At 33.7% G+C, this 25137-nt stretch overlaps 2 protein-coding genes across 2 annotated transcripts; both read right to left on the minus strand.

Annotated features, from left to right (window-relative positions):
• Nucleotides 1-5941: 5941 nt before the first annotated feature.
• Nucleotides 5942-9109, minus strand: LOC134233209 (uncharacterized). Its single transcript, XM_062715191.1, has 3 exons — nt 8755-9109; nt 8111-8183; nt 5942-7325 (listed from the first exon to the last, which is right to left on the minus strand). Exons 1-3 carry the CDS (start codon nt 9047-9049, stop codon nt 6182-6184), a joined length of 1512 nt encoding a protein of 503 aa, XP_062571175.1. The 5' UTR covers nt 9050-9109; the 3' UTR covers nt 5942-6181.
• Nucleotides 9110-19722: 10613 nt separating this feature from the next.
• Nucleotides 19723-20862, minus strand: LOC134233207 (uncharacterized). Its single transcript, XM_062715190.1, has one exon. It carries the CDS (start codon nt 20860-20862, stop codon nt 19723-19725), a length of 1140 nt encoding a protein of 379 aa, XP_062571174.1.
• Nucleotides 20863-25137: the final 4275 nt, after the last annotated feature.

A 25137-nucleotide genomic window follows, 5' to 3' on the forward strand; every position in this document is an offset into this window, starting at 1 on the left:
ACATGTTCACATGCTGCAATACTCTGCACAATGAAACAACAATTTGGATTTGACATGGAAATATTTAATAAATAATGCTTATTTTCATACAGAGCAATACTCTTTCTTTACCCTTTCAATTCAACTTTGTTAATGTTCAAAATAACAAAATGAAAGTGCAGATAAATATCAGTATTTCGAACATGGAATATCTCGAATACCCCGCTTATGTCGAAGTCGATCGCCGGTCCCGGCCGTATTCTCTATATATATGATTTAAAAAACTACTGATTTCTCGAACACGGTAATCTCGAATACCCCGCTTATGTCGAAGTATATTCAAAGTCCCAATCCCTACTTTTACCTGGCTTATCTCGAAGTGCAGTGAATTTTTCGGTCTACTGAACACACCTGGCCTTTTGGCTTCACACATTCTCGCCAGTGGTTATTAATTAACACCTTTGACCGGGGGAATCTTAATTAATCCGAAGCTAATGTTGGGTATCAGTGGCAGGGTAATTGGTGTCACAGTTTGGTGTTTGGTATAGTCTACAACGAATAAAAAACAAACGACTTCGCAGCAATTCAGAATCTATATACAGACAGCGTTACCGATATTTCATTTAATAATACTTCTGGTTAAATGAAATTGTAAATTCATAAAACGCAAAGATTTTTCACGATAAGCTTAAATTGAAAAGTTATGTTGCCGTGCGTAATGCAAAGTGCAGCGATTGATTACATTAATATTTATCTGTGTATAAATAGATAACCCTGACCGCCATTTGCATTGTTAGTTTCGTAAACTATAAGTTCCTTAGTAGTACTTCGTAATGTAATGCATGTAAGCTATAAATATTATTAAGGTCTTCCGTTTCCAACGGAAGACCTTCTACTGATTCTGAAGATAAGGCTTATTTTCTTATTATTTTTTTTTTTATTTTCTTCCTAGACGCCAAATTTGAGGCCTCATATCTCGCTCATTTTTCAATGGATTTTGTTCAAATTTTCAGATATTATAGACGGTAATAAACTCTATCAGAATGTTGTCAATGATTTCAAAAAGTCACTTCCGGTTTTGAGTTATTTCCCTTTAAACGAAAAATTATAGGCTTCCATTTCCAGACAAAGGCTCAGAGACCACTTCAGCTGGAGCAGAAATTTTACTGTTTTTTGATAACAGAAGGATTGAAGTTGTGTACAACGGTTTTTGTTTTTCGATTTCTCTATTCAAAATGGTGAAATACAGGGTTAAAAAAATAAAACGCCTAAAAGAGCGAAAATTTACACATGTTTTCCTTTTTATCTTGAGAACTAAAAATATTTTGTTAAGACATGTTGAACAAAAGTTGTGCATAATTGCAAGGGCTTTCATTTAATACTATAGAAAAGGGGCTGGCCCTTAAAATAAGGGATCTCTGGAGCTTGAAAGTTTTTGCTTTATAACTCAAAAACGGTAAATATCTCGATCTAGATATATCGAGCAAAATTGTTCTTTAACACCCTTTTGATCTGATAGGAATGTTTATTTGTTCGAATATACCGGGGTTATTGCATAATATGCAGTCGAAAGCAGGTCACGTAAACATGTAGCGTTTTCATTCTGCAAGGAAATCTGACCTCAACATGTGTATAACTTGCTGTAAATAATTATACCCTACGGTATTTTATGATGATTTTCTTCAAAATAAGGTTTTAAACGTGTTTTATGATTAACTATTAAATCATGTATTATAACTACTTTTTCTATTTTTCTTTATAAAATTTAATTAGTTCTATAGTGAACACGTCTTTAAAAGCGGAAGATATAAAATCTACCTTTCTACGTTTATCATTGTAACAAACTATATAATTAATCTTAAACATTATACATTGAATAATTCACGATCATTAGTTGTATACATATTACGATCCCATTGTTCAGCGAGATGTTTTACAGTTATGTAATCAAAGCCGCAAATCCCACGCTGTCGATCTACATGTAGGTCACGAGTGTACCAGGCACCTGTGGACATAAACAAAGCAAGTGTTTGTGATTTTATTAGACCATTGTGTAGAAAGACCTAACAATAAATAGAAAACTGTGTTTTTAATTACATCGCGTTTCAATAAGATTATTTTGCCCATCTTTCATATTTAATCGTAATTCCAAACACTGGTGCATAAAATCATTTTGAACTGTGTTCGCTTTCTTTGGCCTGTTCTCGCAAAATAAACAAAACAAGTGTTTGTGATTGTATTAGACCATTGTGTAGAAAGACTTCACAATTAATAGAAAACTGTGTTTTTACTTACATCGCGATTCAATAAGATTATTTAACCTATCTTTCATATTTAATCGTAATTCCAAACACTGGTGCATAAAATCATTTTGAACTGTGTTCGCTTTCTTTGGCCTGTTCTCGCAAAATAAAACAAAACTCTATTCTGTGTTAATGTATTTTATTTCAATTGTAATTGAGAAGGGGCTTCGGCAAATAATTATAATTAGTGATGGATAGTGATAGGTAATATTTTACATGTACGTTTTATTTTGACCATGATCACTCTTTTGTTTCTCAATTTACCGAGGTATCATTTTTTTAAAGATTAAATAAACATTGAACATAAAAAGTAATTTACAATATACTATTGTTCAGGTAATTGTAATACCGATATAGCAAACAGGTTATATCCAGCTTTGTCACTTTGTGTCTAAAGTTGTGTTGCCCGGTCCTCGTTTACAAGCACGTGGTTGCAGAGAACAGTGGGCATGTATGAAAATCCTTTGTGTACTCCGATAGTTACAAATGGAAAATTGGGTTTAAAATATGTCGTTTCTTTCATATCATTTCATTTCACTCTATTTCAGCTTGTTTAAATCAATCGTAATCGCTTGTACATTTAGTCTTTGTAAGTTTTATGTATTTTGATAGCCGAATAAACACTAGCTTGGTTTGCAATCCCCCCCCCCTGTTTTTATCGAGGTGGATATTGTTTTATGAATATTAAACCTACATGTACGCATGCATTGTAGTTGTAAGTTGAGGTGACGTTTCTAATTCACGGGAAAACATCCAACGTTAAATTAAGCACTTTTGAGTATGCAGTTATTTGCTACTAAACTTTAAGATGTTATTGAACAAAAATAATATACTTTTTCGCTGAATAAACAGAATATCTCAACATTGCACGTTTTGACAGTTCAGTCGATGCAAGTATAAATATACATGAATGCACTTTGCCTAGAATAACGGCCAAAATATATACACAACTTTTTTCAGTTATTTCCCTTAGTAAAATTTCATCCCGATAGGGGTCGCAGAAAGCAGCCGCCATTGCATCCGTGACGCTGCATTTATAAACAAACTCCGTAGCAACAACACACCGGTGAAACTACGAACTGTTCAACCGTAAATATTGGCGCAGAAACAACATTTAATATATGAAAATCTTGTAAATTCTTTCGTTTGCCTTAAATATGAACCAATATCAATGTGAAAATTGTAAAGATCGAATTATTTCCTCGCCAAAAGATGTCAAACCACAAGAATGGAAGGACGATATACGGGAGTGGCCCCAAGTTGAGTATGGCGATATTTACAATTATTTAATTTTGAGTAAGGCGTGTGATGGCCAAGGGATGAAAAACTACAAATCTTTGGACAGTTTCAATTATTTTAAAAGTGGTTCCGTGGGGAAAATTCTACATTTTGTTATCAACAAAACAACAGTTGTTATAAAATCTGAAGTACGCCCCTCACAAAAAGTCAACTCGGAGTTTCATAATGCATGGATTATATGTGATATGGTTGGCACGATTTTTAGTGCTGGTTGTTCGTGTATGGCAGGGAACAGTAAAACGTGTAGTCATGTCGGTGCTGTGCTATGGAAAATTGAATATGCTGTGAGGTCAGGACTAACTGGCAAATCCTGTACCGATGAACAAATGCAATGGAACAAGGGTTCAACGAGAAACCTGGAACCAGGTATCCTTGAGGAGATGGATTTTAAAAAACCTAGATACAGCAATAGTGACGTTAACAATAATGCTGAAAAACCACAAAACACAAAATCAATATTTCCCATGTTTGTATCCCATCAATCCTTTAAATATTTTGTACAAAATAGTGAACTTCAGGAATTGTTCTCAGTAGAGAATTCTCTTTTAAAAAAATCTGTGCAAGCTAAAGTGGATACTCTTCAATTCAATCCTTCATCTGAGCCTCATACTGAACACTCTGCAGAACTAACATGTAAAAAGTGTTGCCAATTTTTTAACAAGTATATAAAACTTACTGAATCTCAAATCAAGTTCTTATCTCATACAACTATTTCACAAAGTCAATCAGAACTGTGGCATAACAGTAGAAAAATTAGAATAACAGGCAGCACTGCTCACAAGGTTCCAATCCGTGACACTACAAATAGTGATAACTTCATTAGAGAGCATTTATATCCTTCCTTTAAAGGCAATAAATTCACAAAACATGGACAGATTGGTGAAAAGCTTGCAAAACAACAACTGCGTTTGGCTGGAATACAAATAGAAGATGCAGGGACCATCGTTTCAGGTGAAGATCCCTGGCTCAGTGTTTCCCCCGACGGAATAATAACTGATGATAATGGCACACAATGTCTTTTAGAAGTAAAATGCCCAATACTACAAAATGACCAGACCCTTGACAGTTTATTTACAGCTGGTAAATATGATGTTGTAAAATCATTGCAAAATGATTCTTTGTCCCTAAAGCAGAGCAGTTCACGAGGATATTATCTTCAGATACAATTGACTTTGCATGTTACACATCTAGAATTGTGCAAACTTGTTATATGGACAGCTAATGAATACAAGATCATTAATGTTCAACATAACCAACAGTTCTGTCAATCATCAATTTCAAGGTTATGTTTATTTTACTTCAACAAACTTTTACCCAGAGTAGTTGATGACTTTGAATCTGGCAGATTAAAGATTAGTAGAAAATATGAAAAATTTTCAAACTGATGCAAATAAAACTTGTTTCTAACATAAAAATCAAATATCTTTTCATTCTGGGGTAATCATTTATTACAAAATATAATATGTACACATTTTTTCAAAAGTTTGGTGCGCAGCGACATCAAAAAATCAATGTCTGATAAAAAAGTAAATTCAAATAGTTAGTAGAAGTGTGGAGGTCAAGAAGCTTAAACAGTATTTGTTGACCGACATGCAAAGACTTAAGTGTGCATGAATGTACCGGTACTTAACTTCACATTAATGGAGTTTCAATGTTTTTTTTTTAAATGAACAAAAGAAATTCGTTTTTTTTCTGTATAAAAAATACTTGTACTGTGATCAAAATTGAATTAACATATTAAAATTTTGGCAAACTATTGATTGGAAACTAAGTGAATTTAGATTACTTGTCAGACATAAAACTTTTGTACTCACTCCCATGTTATGCTCAATAATTTAAGAAATCAGCCAGAATGGTTTTTACCTTAATACAAATGATGTGCCCAAGCACAGTATCTTTTTTAACAAATATCAGTGCAAATTACATTGACAAATATTATAATAATGTGAAAAAATTATGTTATTATAAAATATCCTACTGCAACCTGCTGATGCAAAGATATTAAAAACAAAATTGACAGGTATAAACTGATTGCAGTAGTGTATAGCCCTGGGGTGGGACAATACACGGATCTAGGATACAACATGATAATGTTACATATCTAGATGCATGCTACATGATACAATACAGATCTTGATAATATGATTAATTAGAAAATGCAGCCAATTAAAAAAAACTTAATATCTTATTTCATATTTTTTACTTTAAATGGACAAATTTTTCTATATCAAATCATGGGCTTTGAAATCAATATTTGATGTTCATAAATTTTTTTGACTAGAAATTTACAAAAACAATATAAATTGTACATATTGCCAAACGTCTATACACAAGTTGATTAAAATAGTAGTGTAGTTTATCAAGAACACTTACTAAAGATTCATTCTTAAAAAGTCATGTACATTGATATTGATTAATGAAAGTCTGTAACCAAGTTGAGTTTACAGAAAAAAAATTTCAAAAGGTTGTTTGTGAAATGTTTCAAACCAATATTTAAATACATGTATTGTAAACCGTATCTTAGAAAATAGTATGTATCAGTGTATCGTCCCACCCCTAGTAGTGAAAAATGAATTTCATAATTTCACCATAATCATTATTTACTCATCATCATCTTTTATAAGGTCAGATCTTAAATTAACCAATGCAGCACAAACAATCAAGTATTTACTAAGTTTCTTCACCGACGTAACTGGAACAATCTGACTCAATATGCGGAACACCTTTAATCGTCTAATAGCCCGTTCAACGTGAATCCGTACCGTGGCAATTCTTCTGGTCTCTGTAACATCCTCTTCTGAAAGTTGGTCTTTACCTTTTGTAAAAGCTGGAATGTTAAGTTTCACTTTCAGAGGAAAGAGTAGGTCATCGATGGTAAAACCTCGATCGGCCATGATTTCATCCCCAGGAAGAAGGTAATTCAAAATCCCAGATTCTTCCACAATTGCTTTATCACTAGACCTTCCTCCAAAGCCCTTAGATATAAACATAATCTGACCATGTGGTGCAATACCAACCAAATACTTCCCTGTGTTGTTGGACTTGTAGTGACTGTATGTTTCTCCTCTGGTCTTCAAGTTTTTTGCTCGTTGAATAAAAGTTTCTGCACAATCAATGATAACTGTAGTTTTGGGAAAGTTCTCACAAAAAGACTTTGGCATGGTTGCTCTAATTGTTTCACGTGGAAGCCAAACTATTAAGTTTTTTAGTTTTGAAGCCATAAAAGAGAGTCTTTGATTAAAAATATTGCATGCATGAGACTCAGATATACCAAATCTGTTGGCAATATCTGCGAACAGTAAATTAAGTCTTAATTTAATAAGAACTAGTAAGACTTGATCTGACACAGGCATAGTAAATGTCAGTGGGTTGTTCAAACTTTCCATAACACGCAAAAGAGTTCTAAAAGTCTTTAATGGCAGTCCTGTGTAAAGTAAGGCTAAGGAGTTAGTTGTTATGTCAGCAGCACTGAGACGTACGTGTAAGGTGTTGCAGTTTACACCTTTTTCCTCCATCTTGATGACTCTTGTTTGTGTACCTGAATTCCTGGATCCTGCAAGGAATGGTCTTGCATATTCATGTTCACACAGTGTGAGATCCGTCCACTGTGTGCCTGCAGATCTGCTTTCTGTCATGCTCGTCTGCACAGAAGAAGATGTCATGTTTGGTTCAGTCTGAATGTTGAGGGTTTCAACTTCATCTGCAGCAGTAGCAGCCAGTTTTTGTTGTTTTATAACTTCTGCCCTGCAAAAAGATTTACAGTATAATACAAGAATTGACAAACATGAAAGCAAAATCATAAATTTCAAGTTCTATTAATAGATAGTAATTCAATTTTAGTTGTAACATGTCATTTGATTGGTAAAACGGTTTTATCCATTTTGTATAACATAACTTGCCTACGTCACAATGAGTTACGTCAAAATTGTATTACTCCACTTGACGTTAACGTTTAAAATATGCGATATTTGAAGCCTTTTACCAAAGGAAAATATGGAAAAATTGTCTCATTGTCTTCATTGAAACTAAATTAAAAGGTATGAAGCTTATTCCAACTTATGTTATACGATATAACATAATTTGGGGCAGTTTATAAAAGCGTAAACTGCCCAAAGTTATGTTATATCGTATAACGTAAGTTGAAATAAGCTTCATTCCTTAAATAGAGTTGTAACAATACAGGTATATTGACTGTAATGATCCTGAGTTTCAACAATACGCATATCGTACAAATCATCTTTTCAGAAAGTGATAGCAAAAATTTCCTTTACAATAAAAGTTAAAAAAAACAAAACAAGATGGCGCTCGAAAATGACCATTATGACCATTCTCATAGAGTATCTCCACATATTATACGGGGTAACTTTCACACTAACTTATTTAAATTTGGAAGTGGGGAGGGGGACTGATCTGTTGCTGTCAGGTATTTCTAAAAATAATATCAAAATAATATCTAATTATTTTCAGTGGCAGCAATACAAAATATATATTTATCTCTGCTCTTTCATTATCTGGAGTCTCACACATACCCATCCATCTTTTGTTCTGCAACAAACTTCCTTTTCAAAAGTCGACGACCAACTTTTATGGGAGCTTCATAACCTGTAAAAAATTTCTATAAATTATTGATACTTATAAAAAAATTCATCTTTGATGTATCCCCTCCTCCCAGCAAGAAACTTTTAAATAAATTCTTTATACTTTTAGTTGAGTTTTGGTGCATTTTTCACACAATTTTCCACATTAAATAGACAAAATCTAGCAGCATTAACCGTAACTTGTAGATCACTGAACAGATGAATAAAGGAGGTATGGTTGTATCAAACAACCACATTACCACTCTAAGGATCTTGTGCATAAACATAAATTGTGCAAACTATATAGTAAGTTACCATTTTTTCTTGAAACCCACATACAGTTCTCTTTAAAAATTTAATACTGTAGTGTGCATATTATAACCCGAGAAAATATAAGGCATGTAAACTATATGCTATAGATTATATTTTGTGCTTGCATTTACAAATTATTTCAAAACGTGGTAAGACACAGTAAATTAATAGTATGCCTTGTTTGTGAACGCGTCGTTGCAAGCATCGTTCTACTTTCACTTTACATCAATGTCAAATCTATTTTTAAACATTATGTATGCAGAGTTTTTATGTCATAAACAAACCTAAATTCAGACTGGGTATGGGATTTCTTGCAGTTGGTCGCCCATCTATAAAATGTGTTGAACACACAAACACATTCTTCGGCAAATCATTGCGATGCAGTGCTCGTTGCCATCGAAGTTTTTCGGGCTCCGCTTTAGGCATCTTGTGAAGGCTGTATGGAACAATGCACGGACAATCTTTGTGGAGAATGTCACCGTGAACTTTGCAGATAGAATGCTTCCACAAATAAATTTTTTTTCTGTTGTTAAAACAGTTAAATACCGCACATGATTCGCCCCCTCCATCTTTATACATCTTTCACGGCTCACGGGTTTCACGGTTGTAATGGCGGATGCATCACGTGACATGTGATGGCTACGCTCTGTAACTATGACGTAATTGCGGGAAAAAGTTGTGTATACATCCAGAGTTTAAGAATACGATTTTTAAAAAATTGAAAATTCGTGAATGCTATTTATCATTAACCAGTATCTCGACGATAAAACATCAAATTTAATTCTTTACCAAACGTCCTCCCGGTCAGTCATTGTTAGTGTTGGTGATATGAAATATAGAGAAATAAATTGTTTGAGGACGTCTTGTTTTCTCTTCTCCCATTGGTAACGCGTAGTAAAAAGTTTTTAAACAAAGCAAACGGCATTTTACAAAAAGGAAAACGAGAAGAAAAAAACCGTGTCTATTTAGATTAAAAACACAACGCATCAATTTGTATTTGATTAATCCACATACGTTTTTCCCTTCTCCCAGGCATTTCGACTATACAGAAAAAAAGGATCAGCAAATCCTTTGGTAATATTAAAAGAAAAAGGTGTTGTACCTTCAAAAGACACTATATCCCACAGGCCTTTAGATCGCTTTGAAAAAAAAAATTGTGTGTATTTTTTTCCAACACCTCAATTTTTTTTTTCTAAGCGATCTAAAGGCTTGTGCTATATCCGAACAGTTATTACAGAGACTACCAAATATATCACGGCGTCCCTGGAAGAATTATTTTTAAATATTTCAATAAATTCTAATTTAGTTCAAAGAAAGCCACGCTGTTGTATACAAACATTCCAAAAATAATCTTTCATGTTTCATGGTTCGACACATGGTTAAATTTCCTTTCATCACTATAATTCTCATCGCTATAATCCCCCCCCCCCTTTAACATGTTTAAAATGAATATACAATGTCTTCCTTCTGCATGAGCCGAGAATGTTAGTTGGTTGATTTGTTTTTGTACATGCGTATATACATGTAGATTAAAACTGGTGTTGAATTCCGAAAGAAAGTCATGTAAACCTATAGGGTTTAGCAGAGACATATTGTGTGAACATTTTAAACTTAGACAATATTAATAACATAATCATTTTTAGTTTTTAGCAGTTAAAATGAAATGAGATAAAGGTTTATTAAATCAGAATGTATATTATTAGTGACGCAAATTCGGTGACTTTATAATTGTAAAGAGGACTTCATTTTGTTAACAATTATTATCTTGTCAAAACAAATTGGATTTTGGTGTTATTCAAATACACTATAATTTGTTAGATCATTTTGTAATGAAATTGATCCGAATAGACCAATCAAGCCCATCGATAGTAAGTAATAAAATTTGAACGGAAATACAATGGTATTATTAAGAGTTTTGACTAAGAGCAATAAAATTGGGAACTTTGAAGTAAGTAAGTAAAAGAGCTTAAGGCTAGAACTCCTGTGGTGCAGAGATTGGGACTGAGCCCATAAATATTAGTAATGAGTGTTTACCTGTATTCGAGGGTGGTGCAATGTTGGGGTTCATAGGTCAACGGACAGATCTACGGACAAAGCGTAGGTGGTTACAGATGGTGAATTAGCCAATGAAATACATTTTTATATCTGGCACCATGGATACCTACTGAGCACAAAATACCCTGTTTAAGTCAGAAAAGAGTATTCCTGCTCTTATTTTATTCCCGTTTTAATTCCCGCTTTAATTCCTGGCTTTCTTCTTAGACTATAACATCTCTTTGGCATTTTAATATTTTGGGAATCATTCTTTTGGACTTTTATCTATTTATTATTTGGAGTTCAGTCTTAAATTCTTTTTATATTGGACGGATCCTTTGAACAGTTGTATAAAAAGTGTATTGGTCTATTCTGAACATATTTCAGATTAATTCTAAAAAACTATACGATCACGAAGAAAATTATAAATTGGATTTCTTTAATAAACTTTTGAAAACGCAGACAAGTTTTCATCATTGGCTTACATCCCATAAGTCAATTTGGTGCTCGTTGACCAGGATTTGCGAAGTACAATTAAGTTTAACGTTTGTGATCAAGGCTGAAAAAGGACTGTGAATATAATTAATGCTCGGAACCAGGAATAACGAAATTATTCATGGTCATATTGATATCAATGACCAAGGCAATGCGAAGTATAACTAAAATGTCAAACGCGGAGGGAAAATGTGGCAAGGTAGAACGTAAATTTCTGACCCAGAAGTATCTGTAGCCTGAATAAATTTTGATTTTTTAATAAGATTTTTTGGAACAATTTTTGGGTTATTGTTTCGGTTTGTTTTAAAGGATATTTATAATTTATTCAGGAAAAGTTTCAAAAATGAAGAAAACATCTGAAATTTTATGTAAAGTAAAAAAAACTTTATATTATAGTATTGATTCATTGTTACAAAGAATAAAAAGTAAATCAAACTGGAAAAAAAACATCTTGACCGTGAATTTCTACACAAGGAATGAATTTAATAATTTTGTATATATGCAGTGATGATAGTTCGCTTGTAATCAATGTTGTTTAAGAAAAAGAGAAATTATTAAGCAATATCTTTTAATGAACAGGCAAGAGAAAATGGTAATGAAGTTCACGTCAGATTTATTGTCACATTTGTTTAACATTGAATTTGAAAATTGACTAGATTTGTTTTGAAGTTTTGTGATCTCGAGAAAAGTGCAACACTTAATCAACAATACGTTGGAATTTATCGTGGACTAAATTTGAGGCATTTATTTTTAAATATGGCGTTGGTCTGATACCAAGGACGGTGGTTACGTCTGACCCAGTGTTAATGGGCCGTCATAAGTGTTTGAACTAATCCTAAGTTAAATTCGCTGTGAGGATGCGATTGTGAAAAGGATAGTACCGTGTTTATGTTTTGAGTATACCGACTGTGGATATCACAAGAAGTCGTGAAAATGAGGAATACGATAGGTGATAGCAGTCATTTGGAGATGCTTACAGATGAAGAAAACGTTGGAAACTAATGATATTTAATGATTTGTGTTGTATTTTTGAACGGATATACCAAGATTTAAGAAGTCAATTACAAATTCCTACGTTGGAAAACAAAAACTATCTTATTCAGACATAACGATTCAAATCTAAAATTTAAAGTTCGAGATACAATGATGGCTTCTAATTTGAAGGACGATATGCTACCGTCTGGAGTGGTGATAATTGCACTCCGTCATCTACTAAATCACCAGGACTGTATCCGCTGCGTGAACTTCAAAACTAACACGGAGACCTATGTTTCTTCTATTAGTGTGGAATATAACTTAAGTTTGATCTATACCTAAGAGTGGAATGAGAACATTGATTCCAAAGCGAACAAGTTTAGTGAGGAGTAGTGAAGGTTCCAGTAGTGAACGGTAGTAAAACCATATATTTACGTAGAGTTGTTAGGTGGACATATATTGGACACATATAATGGACCTATATAATCAATGTAACCGTAACTTAATTTCGGGAACAAGAAGAAGACGTCCGCGAACTTCCTATGTTGTGCGACTACCGTATGCAATTAACAATAAAGAAATCGTGACTAAATTATCTTCGAGGACTGTGGATTTTGTTTTATAAAAAGTAAACAATGCTGCGGGATTATTCTTACCTTGTGAACGAAATAAACGGTGACTAAGTTTAAAATTATGTTCTGGATCTAGCGGAGAAATTTCCAGTGTACAGGGAAATTTAGTGTGTTTAGACAAGTTTTCATCATTGGCTTACAGTCACGACTTATTTTTTTATGTAAACCAATAATCATTCTATGCCCCGCCATGAATATGGCTTGGGATATAATGTTTGTCATGTCGGACGTCTTCCATCCTGCCTTATCTCCTTCCGTCACACTTTGCCTTTAGCTAAGTTCAAAGCTCAGTTTCAAACAAACTAACCAAGATATTTTTATAAATAATTAAACTTCATACACAGTATAGCTACAGAAAAAAAAAATGACAGGAGAGTTGTACTGAGCCACCCACTTAAAAAAACGGTCCTACTAAACAGAGTACGCAGGTACATATGTACGATAGAAGACTTTAGAGTAAGCTACTAATAACTGTATATTTATTGCGGAAAAGTTTTTGAAATATTTCTTCAAACTGAAAGCCTTTTATTGCCTGACGTCACGCTAAGGATCAATAGGGTTCGAAGAGGTCACAGTAAGCCAGCAAAATTTTATGCATGCTGATTATCATCGGATTTGTTACATGCATTTCAGCAACAACAGTTATCTATTCTGTTAGCAGAAAAATAAACTTATTGCTAATACAATACATTGTAGTACATGTATTTATTTTCTCTAGCCTTTTTCAAGCATATATTAATTTCATGCGGTCGAGTTCTTATACGGATATATGTCCGTTTTACCTTTTTTCTGCGTTTCTATACTACTGGATTAGTCCATTTGTCCTCTAAGTAAGGGGTGACGCTATTATTTCGCGCCAAAATGTCACGTGTAGGTTTTTGCACCCTTTTTCTGGACTATTCTATTGAATGAAAACTGCATGAATTATGTCTGTTCTTTTTTCCTGGTCGAACTTTGGAAAAAAAAAAAAACAAACAAACAATTCGGTGACATTGTGAAGTGAGTTAGAAGTTACATCATTTAAAATAATAAAACATTTGATGTTGATCCCTCATCTCTGGGAAAAACTTCCTGAATCCGCACCATGGCCTTCATATATCGCCGTCAAGTTTGTTGGGTCATTTAAAGCTTTAATTTTTTTCCCCACGTTTCCAACAATCTTTGATACTTTGGCATACCCAAGAAACTATCAATCATATTCTACATGTACACGTCAGTCATAATTGTTAGATCCCCAGTTTCTTGTAGTTATCATATTTTCAGCTGCCACCTTTATATGTAGCCATGCTTCAAGCATAAATCAAATGTTTTTCCTTATTTACGTCATCCTCTAAAACCATTTTAGACTTGCGGACAGGGATGTTCATCTTTTCGTCCCGGGTTCGAATCTACAGCGGGACATGATCATGATTTCATTTTTTATTTGAGATACAAACAGTATTATATGTGGTTTATGTTTTGTGCAACATCTCCATAAATTACTCCAGTGAAATAATTTAACCCCCCCCCCGAAATGTAAACGTTTATAGTTTATCATGCTCATAGATTCTATAGATATTGATGACATAGTCAGCCAAGCTTTTTAAAAAGCTGTTACTTGTTTTATTATTTGTTCGTGCAAAGGACATTGGGTAGTAAAGGAGCTCTGGGAATGTTGCACAACAAAATTTGCTTGACGTGTGTACAATTCCGAACTTCTTTTCTTACACGTTATTCTATTGAGCTCGCTGCACTCGCTATTATACGGTTCTTGAAAATGATGAGATAGTAAAGTGTCTGCCATCCGTTCGTCTGTCTAGCTGTCTGTCTGTCAATAAACAATGTTTCAAAATACTACTCTTCATACCGTTTTGGTTTAATTTCAATATAACTTGGCACACAAGTACACATATCTAAGATACATAGTATAGTGCATCGGTTTTTGAATGCTTTTAAATGCGACGTCTTCAACAGTTTTTGTCTGAATTCAATATTGCTTGGCACATAAGTAGCCTTCACTAAGATTCAAAATATCGTGCATCCGTTTTTGACTTCGATGAACGGTGATGCCATGGTTACTAAAGATAAAAATTTCTGTATATAATTCCTTAAAAATGCTACTCCTCTTACAGTTTTAGTCATAGGCGCTTGTTTACATGATGGTGTATTTTGTGTATTATGTGTTTTTCTATATGTGCCTGAATACTCTCATTAAAATAAAAATAACAATTCGCCGAAATTAGCACGTTTTAAAAAATGTCATATTTACTGTATATAAAAAGAGTAAAGGAGCGTCACTCGCCATTTTGAAAATCAGGGGGTGCCTTTGTTCACACTTGATTTTAAACAATATCTACATTTTTCCTACAGGTGTCGGACAAGATCAAGCTTAAAAAAATGGTTGAATGACAACTCCCTACCATCTGTTGACCTACATATGCCGTTTTAAACAAGCAGTGAACCGAAACGTCCTCGATTCTTGTCCCTGTATATCGAAAGCAACGGAAGTGGCGATTTCGTCTATGTAAAATGTAGAGGCGACCCTGAAATACATGGAAAATCTAGAGAGGTCGGAAATCGGGCCAAACTTGTTTTCTTTAGATTTTCCGTGTAATTCCGGGACACCTCTACATTTTTCATTGTTAGAAATCGACACTAACGTTGGTTTCGATGTCTGTATATTGTATAGAGGATGTTTTGTGTTTACTGCATGTTTTATACGACAAGTTCAAATCGGCAGACGTTTGAAAGGTGTTATTCAACCATTTTTCAAGCTAGATCTCTTCCGACACCGGTAGAAAAAAATGTAGATATTGTTTAAAATCAAGTGTGAACCGAGGCACCCCCTGATTTTCAAGATGGCGAGTGACGCTCCTTTACTCTTTTTATATTCAGTAAATATGACATTTTTTAAAACGTGCTAATTTCGGCGAATTTTTATTTTTATTTTAATGAAAGTATTCAGGCACATATAGAAAAACACATAATACACAAAATACGCCATCATGTAACCAAGCGCCTATGGTTTTAGTTTGATTTCAATATAACTGGACACACAAGTAGACTTCAATGTGATACATAATTAAGTGCATCGTTTTTGATTTCGATGAACGGTGTTGTCATCATGATTACAAAAAATAGAAATGTATGTGAAATTCCTTTAAAACGCTACTCCTTCTACAGTTTTGGTCTGATGGCAATGGCTAGTTTTCTGTTCCCTTGTTATAAGTACAAACAAGTAGAGCTATAGTCTCGACATTGTGTTGAACCCGATGAATTATTTTGCCTCGATTATAGTCAGAAAAAAACTCATGGCTGAACATATCCAGTCATTTGGACGAGTCAAGATTAGTGACAGTGAAACTGTAAATTCGCTACCATTTTTCTACTAGTGAAACGTTGCTGATATAATGCAGGGTGGGACATGACCTTGACTCGAGTTTAAAGTCCCCAAGGATAAGATGTTTTTGGTTGGATGCATGGACAGAAAGAATATCTAAATAAAATGTTTGAAATTTTTCAGAGGGTAACACATGGATAATATTTTTATAACGAGAGCTAGTCATTGCTTAGATCAAGGTCATCTGGAGAGTTCAAGGTCACTTGGAAAGTTCAAGGTCACATATATTCCTTTACAGTCTTTTTCCTAGCTAAACATTGCAAGTTGCTTCACTTAAAAGGTTTAAATTTTCACTTATAGAACTTTAGAATGTGGCTTGACCTAGACTCAAGGTTACGTCTTCTTATCCGTAGCTCCAACGGAAGACCTACTCGTTGCTTTGCAACGAGCTCGGCTCTAGTTCAAGTACTCATTTTAAATACTGACTATTTTTTAAGTGCTCTAAATAACATTTTGCACAATATTTTTTAATCGTCTTTTTCTTTTCTTACGGAAAAGATTCTGCAAGTATAACGCAAATGATATATCCCGTTTTAGCACGTAAGCATGGCCTGAAAAATGTAAAATCGTTGTATATGCAATAAGGCATGTATATTTAATTGTTTTACAATTATATACGAAAAAAGAAACAATGACATTGTTTTTATTATTTATTTTGAATGATTATGCGTGGGTCTTTACCGTAAAGACTACAAGGTTGATAATACAGGATAGTGTTATGCATGAAGTGTGTATGTACGTAAAAACGGGAAAATTATTGATTCGACTTTAGAAGGTAACTTCGGATATCTCGAACTCCCGGATATCTCGAAGTCGTGCAGTGTTCTCCATCATTTGAAATGTTACTGTGTTGCAGAGTGAACGCGAAGCACTAAAATTTCGCGGTATTTTCAAAATCAAATTCGCAACTGAATCATTATTCATTATAATTACAAAAGAATACATGCACACATTCATTTAGAAAACGGTAATACGTTATTCAAAAAGTATGGTCGTACATATTGATAAAAGTAAAACCACGTTTTAGAAAAGCAGAGGAAATTCTGACCCAAACAGTCGAACTACATGTACTTTACATTTTTGAATGTAAATTTGCCATGATTATTTACTAGTATCAGTTTTCTTGATCGAGTTATCGCATTACAAAAAGTAAACTTCAGAACAGTAAAATATATTTAAGAGTTCCTTGAATATGTTGAGAAATTTTACGCAATTTATTAACATTAATTAATTGATTTCGTTACGATGTTATGTTTGACTTACAGTGCTATTATAATTCTAGAGCCGTGGCTCTTTAGAAAAGACATTTATATGTATTAAAAAAATATAATTAATTTTATTGCCACTACCAATTAACTGTTACATGGAAGTGTAAAAAAATATTTATCTTTGTTTCTTCATGCGTGAAGTCCAGCGAGGGCCTACGAGATAATTGATTATGCAAGGTGAAGACCTAGTAATTAAGTGCTCTAATTGTTGGATTAAATTTTAATTTAGAGAAAATATTTATGCATAGGTTTTCTAATTATCACAGATCTTACTGTGTCGGCAAAATTCTTACTGTGTTGCATGCATAAAATTTGAATCGTTACTGTGTCGGAGAAAATTTTACTGTGTCGGGAGCAACACAGTAAAACAGCTCATAGAGAACCCTGTCGTGTCCAGGTCCCCTCAACTTCGAGATACTGATATTTCATTGTAATTACCTCAGTGGTTCCTTTTTCATTTTTACTGGCCATGGATGTGAAGCTTTCAGTTTTTAGACTGAAATGAAATATGCATGGAAATTTTAGCTTCACAATTCACACTGATGGCAAAATCTAGCTATGTTGAAATCATTTAATTAAAATTACCTGGTGAAGGGGATCAGTTTTTCGATCTTCATTAATGGTTGAGGACATGGGTTTGACAAGCTACAAGAAAAATGCAGATAGCATGTGATTCTTTGTAAAATCTCCAGCTACAGCCTGCGATAGTGCAAAAGCTACATACAGTCGGTCTGGTCTTGTACCCGAAAACATGTTTTCAAACGAGACATTAAGGAGACCCTTCGCCAAATTGTACATTTTTACTACGCTCTTTTTGTATGGATATTTTGCTGTTGTGCTTTCAAGCATTTTGGCATGGCTGAGTATTACGGCTGGGTTGATTTTACATTTGCAGACGCGTAGAACCACTTCTTCTAATTGTATTTTGTAATTTTTCCCAGTGGCTGTGGACGAAAGGAGACAAAATTCATCCCGTGTACGGTAAAATTTTAGGGAAATACCGACTTGATTGAGAATATATCGATCCATTTGGAAAAGTTCATGCATAATGGGTCCTTCAAGGTCAATACTTTTGCTCGCCTTTACAAGGAGAGCTCTTCGCAGCAATCCAGAATTTTTACCACTCTTAGCATTGACATCATCAAATTCTCCCGCGACATCATTCATCCACAACTGCGAGGTCAGCTGTGATGACTTGGCATCTGTACCATAGTTAATGAGAGTATTTAACATACTGAGGTAAGGATAATGCGCCCCAGAGCTATTGATGGGCTTGTTCTGCATGGATACATCCACTTGACTGAAGAGTGATGGTAGTAATAAATTTACAGGACCAATGTTGTCATCATCTACAAGGGCTATATCACCGTTCATAACTTTTAACTTGACATAAATTCTACTTCTCTTGAGATCAATGTAATCCATTCCGTTTTGTGCAGAAAGCTGAAATTCGATTGGAGAACTTCCAGAGATTTGAGATATTGGACGTACTTCTTGAAAGTAAATGTTTTCCACTGCAGTCTGAGTTGGTGGTACGTCAAATAGAGAAAGCTGGCTAGGCATGGCTTCTCTAAAAGCTTCCTGTGATAAAATAGACATGATTCAATACAATCCAAAGACGTCTGACTTTAATTTCACGACTTTACTTCGTTTTGTTGTGCGTCCTCCTTTTGACGTGGTTGATTTCTGACTGGGACGTTTAGTGGTTCGCTCGTTCTTTTTTATATTTTCCCTTTTTATTTCACTTTTTGCTTGCTCAACTATCTGCTCAGCTGGTGAGGTCATGTTTATTTTGAGATTTTTATCACCTTCATCCACGTCCTTAGCATATGCATCAATAGATAGCATAAATGGTGACGTTTTATTACGCAGACCTCCACCTCGCTGATAACCTTTCATCGTGTGGTCAGTATAAGGATTCACATTTCCTTTATTTATTTGCATATAAAATCTTGTCCATTTTCTGGTATCAGGTACATACAGCTTTTTATTAAAATCCATGATTAAAACGGATAGCGAATTAAATGAAGTGTCACCCACACGTCGGAATCAATGAATGTTGCAGGTAACCCCTTGTCGTCCTTTAAATACAAATGCAGGTAGGTCAAGTCAGTGATCTTAATAGGAATATAGTAGATTGGATAAAATTTCTCATTCCAACCATAAGACGGATCACTTTGAATAATACGCAATAAAGGTTGATCCCGACCATTGACGCTTGAAAAGTTACAAATGTTTGAAAAGACGAATAATGGTTTTAGATTTAATGTTGTAATGGGTTTTGATGTTTCTTTGTCAATGACTGTCTTTTTCGGTGATGACAGCGTAAAAAATTCAGATATACCAATTTTCCAATATCCATGTAAATCTAGAGTGTTTTCAAGATGAATTCTAAAATCATATGGTTTATTTTCAGGGTAATAGTTTATAGTGTCACTTGACTTGACAAATATATATTTCTCCATTAGTTCACTTTATATTAACAACATCTGATTCTCTAACCCACTGGTTAAACTTTTCAGGCCAAGATTCAAACTTCACTAAGAACTCAGTTTTTCCTTTCTTCGTCCTCTTTTTAATTATTTTCTCCACTATCCACAAAGTTTCCTCGTCTTTCTCTACTATTTGTAATTCGTTTTCGTAAAAGTCACCCTCAATTAATTCCTCATTAAAATCCTTCACCTTATACATAGGTATTCCCTGCAGATGAAATCGTTTAGCAATTTTAAACACCTCTCCTGTAAATTGTTGGTTATATCCTCTTCGAAATATATGTTTTAAATGTGAAAGTCTTACTAAATCGTTGACTTTATATCGGTATTTAATTCTTCTCTGTTTTTTCTTACGCTCGACTTGTTTTTCTTTTCCTCTGGTTTTAATATTTTTTAGATATAAGTTAGCCCAAACATCAGCTTCGTTCTCCTTGGTAACCTCCTTCGGTGCAAGTCCATTAAGACTTCTGTGTGGAGTAGAGTTGTAATTTCGTACAATATCAGTCAAAACATCTACATATCTGTATGTTCTGTTTCTTTGAAAGTAACGATAAAATCTACCCCGTATCGTGCGTATAACTCTCTCAGCAATAGATGCTTTTGAATTTTGATTGGCAAAAATGAGTCGAACTCCTTCACCTTTTAGATAATTCTGTAGTAAATTATTTTTAAATTCTCCACCACGATCGCTTCTTAGTGTTTGACATTTGACACCGGATTCAAATATTAGTTTTATTGCATTTGATACATCTCTTGCTGACTTTTGCTTCAATGCTACAATTCTTAAATATTTCGAGAGTGTGTCTATTAATATTAATAGAAATTTTATACCATCATTCTCTTTTGACAGATTCTGAACGTCCATGAGGTCCATACTCCACTGAACATTAATGCCACTGACACGAATATTTGGTACTTTCTTAGGTCGATGAACTTCTTTCTGCAGAGTATACGCATCCTGCTTTCTGAGCCATTTCGAAATATAATATTTACTGAATTTAAAATTCTTGTTTGATTTCAACACTTGGTACAGTTTTTCTGGTGTAGTAAATGTCGCCGGATTGCTAATGTTGTAATAGTAATTTTCCAAAAATTCACTCTTCTCCTTTTCACTCATGCCTGCCCATACAGTGGCTGGAACGTTATTGTTGACAAACCAATCGTGTAGAATCGTTCGTGTATCGTGAGTGATCGTTCGTTTAACGTGAAAGATCGTTCGTGTATCAGACTCAATCGTGTGCGTTTTTAATCGTGCAAGATCGTGCGTTTAGAATCGTGTAAATTTCGTTTTGTAAGTTTTTATCGGAATGTTATTTCTAAAATAAGCATTTTCCTTGTTTGTTTTTCTTAATATATTAATTAAAATCCAAGTAAAATGAAAAAGCGTAATTTACATAACAGAATGCAGAACGAACTAATTATCGCTCGTAAACAAGCGATATAGTAAGTCGTACAATATTAAGCGTCAAATAGCGCGATCAATATTGTGATAAAACGTACTTAGATCTCAAACACCTTTCTGAAATCCTGATTTAATTATTATTTACTTCTTATTGTGGTCAAGATAATCTTGATATCAATTCATTGAAAATAAATATTTTTTTTTTTACAAAGAAATAAACATTTCTCAATGCTTACATAGTTAGTTAGTCGACAAATATACATACACACGGCATGAATTTCGGGAGATTTGATTATCTGTGTTTATCTCTTGAGCTTATTTGTAACTAATTAATTTTAAATTTCTGCAAATAAAAAAAGTTGAATAATTAGCAAGTTTATCAGACATTGAATAAATAGAAACATAAGGATAATATTTTAATTATAATTTAAGACATTCAATGCTGCCATTTTTGTTGCATCGTATCCCCATTTCCCCTGCATATCATGATATCCAATTCAATCAAATTATATGACCCACATACATGTACATCATCTAATAGAACGAACAAAGTCCGTTTTCTTTGATTGGAGAATTACCTTAGAAATAATTATTTTTAATCTGAAATATTAAGTCTTGCATATATTTAGTTACAGAAATATCAATGTCCTTTTTTTTTAAATTTATGAAATAATATTGATAATTCTTTGAAAGCTTAAATAAGTATTAAGCTTTATTTCGTTTTGAAAATATAAATTCCTAAATATTTTGAACGTTTTGAGTGAAGAAACGTGCGTTTGCGTTAATAATCGTGTAAGATCGTGTAACGTGTAGAATCGTGAACGTGAAAGATCGTTCGTGTAACAGGTTTAATCGTGCGGAATCGTTCGTGTAACGTGATCGTTCGTGTAAGTTGTCAACAATAACGTTCCAGCCACTGTAACTTCTGATTAAGTGTAGCTATGACATTCATATTTCACATGTGTATTCCTTGTGACAAGACCTTTCTTTGGGTACCACAAAATTTGACCTTTTGACCTTGACCTTGGAGATAGACCCACTTTTACATAACAGATCATATCTTTTACTTTGGTCCTAACCTTCGAATGATAGATACTAGGACTTCCATATTTCGAACATGGGTTCCTTGTGGTAAGACCTTTCATTGGATACCAATAACCTTGACCTATTGGCATTGACCTTGGAGATTTCTAAACTTGTGATAAAACTTTAACCTTGGTCATAACTTTTGAATGGTAAAATATAATAAGACTTTCATACTTCACATATTGAATCAATGTGAGAAGTCCTTTCATTGGATACAAAGGAATTTGACCTTTTGACCTTGACCTTGGAGATAGACCCATTTTTACATAAAAATCCTAACTTTTACTTCAGCCCTAACCTTTAAATGGTAGATACTAGGACTTCCATATTTCGAACATGGACTCTTTTTGGCAAGACCTTTCATTGAATACCAATAACCTTGACCTATTGGCCTTGACCTTGGAGATTTCTGTTCTTGTGATAAAACTTTAACCTTGGCCATAACTTTTGAATGGTAAGAGATAAGACTTTTATACTTCACATATTGAATCAATGTCAGAAGACCTTTCATTGGATACAAAGAACTTTGACCTTTTGACCTTGACCTTGGAGATAGACCCACTTTTACATAAACAAGATATGTTTGAAAAACACTGATAACCCCGTATGGCAACATAGCAAATATTAAGCTTTTATTAAATGGAAATTTAATTAATTGGTACCGAAAGTAGGGTATTCTCACTGGAAAACAATTGTGAAATTTGAAAGTAAGCTAATGTAAAAGGTTTTTAATAAGTACACAAATCCCCAAGGTCAAGGTCAAAAGGTCAATGTAATTAGTATCAAATGAAAGGTCTTGCCACATACAATACTTATGTAGAGCATTAAAGCCCTTGCCGTTATGGTTAACGTTCAAGTTCTTAAAAAGTAGGTCAAACTCCAAGGTCAAGGTCAATGGGTCAAAGTTATTGTTATCAAATGAAAGGTCTTGTCATAAGGATCAAATATATAAAGTATGAAAGGAACTAGCTCTAAGTCTTTAAAATTATGGTCAAGTTCGCTTTTTTAAAGTAGGTCAATCTCAAAGGTCAAGGTCAAAGGGTCAAGGATCTTCATATCCAATGAAGGGTCTTTTCACAAAGATTACATATATAAGGTATAAAAGCCCTATCTCTTATTGTTCAAAAGTTATGGCCAATGTTAAAGTTTTTCACAAGTACGAAAATCTACAAGGTCAAGGTCAAGGTCAAAGGGTCAAGATTGTTGGTATCCAATAAGGGTCTTTTAACAAACATTACATTTGTGAAGTATAAAAGTTCTTGTATCTACTGTTCAAAAGATATAGCCAAAGTAAATTTTTTTAATTTTTCTTAAAAAGTAGGTCAAACTCAAAGATCAAGGTCAAAGGGTCAAAGTTATTGTTATCAAATGAAAATTCCTGTCATAAGAATCAAATATGTAAAGTATGAAAGCACTAGCCCTAACTCTTTTAAAATTATTGTAAAGGTTTGCCTTTTTAAAGTAGTTTAAGCTCAAAGGTCAAGGTCAAAGGGTCAAAGATCTTCATATCCAATGAAGGGTCTTTTCACAAAGATTACATATATGAAGTATAAAAGCCCCATCTCTTATTGTTCAAAAGTTATGGCCAATGTTAAAGTTTTTTCCTAAGTATTGAAACCTACAAGGTCAAGGTCAAAGGGTCAAGGTTGTTGGTATCCAGTGAAAGGTTTTTAATCAAACATTACATATGTGAAGTATAAATGTCCTGGTGTTTACTGTTCAAAAGATACGGCCAAAATAAAATTTTAAAATTTTCATGTAAAAGTGGGTCAAACTCCAAGGTCAAAGACAAAAGGTCAAATTTGGTGGTACCCAAAAAAAGGTCTTGTCACAAGGAATACACGTATGAAATATGAAAGTCATAGCTCCACTAAATCAAAAGTTATGGGTAAGGTTAAAGTTTTTGTGGACAAACAGACAAACAGAGAGACAGACAGACAGACAGAAAGACAGACACGACAAAAACTATATACCCCCCGAAACTTCCTTTACGGGGGCATAAAAATCCCAACTTTTACTTTGGCCCTAACCTTTGAATGATAGATACTAGGACTTTCATATTTCAAATATGGATTCTTTGTGGCAGGACCTTTCATTGGATACCAATAACCTTGACCTATTGGCCTTGACCTTGGAGATTTCTGTACTTGTGATAAAACTTTAACCTTGGCCATAACTTTTGAATGGTAAGAGATAAGACTTTCGTACTTCACATATTGAATCAATGTGAGAAGACCTTTCATTGGATACAAAGAAATTTGACCTTTTGACCTTGACCTTGGGGTTTGACCTACTTTAAAAAATGTTTTAAAATATGACATCTCACTCACAAAGACACCGAAAGCGGGGGACCACAATTCTTTGAATTTGCTTGTTGAATATAAAGCCCTCCTCCTCCAATAATTTTTAAAGCAATGCGTTTTAATAATTTTCCACAAATGTATAAACTCTTCGTGATCGCACTCATGGTTTTTCCTGTGTAGAATACTACGAATTTTAAGGTTCATATATGCATATTCAAAATACATAATTAATTTTATATATTTTGATTCCAGACATGAATGTTCCATTTGTGATGGGAGTTTTATTTCGCACCCATTGCATCTTTCTTTACATGTACTTTAGATCATATCCCAAACACTTTCAATACATAAAAGAAAATCAGTTCGTAATACTTGTGTTGAACATTCATCGTCTAACAATAATATTATTCTGAATGTTTTAAAGCAAAACAGACTCATACGACTATATTAATTATGAATATATAAGACTCGTATATGTACAATGTAGAAAATTGAATGACATTTTTTCGTTCTTCAGAATGAATCGTTTTTCTTTAAACAGAATAAAAAAAACCGTGTCATGTATTGTTCTCAAAAAGAAATTTTTAAAAAAGAATCTATG

The sequence above is a fragment of the Saccostrea cucullata genome, unplaced genomic scaffold (assembly GCF_032062105.1).
Source record: "Saccostrea cucullata isolate Sc308-1 unplaced genomic scaffold, CSIRO_AGI_Scuc_v1 ctg4226, whole genome shotgun sequence".
Classification (NCBI taxonomy): domain Eukaryota; kingdom Metazoa; phylum Mollusca; class Bivalvia; order Ostreida; family Ostreidae; genus Saccostrea; species Saccostrea cuccullata.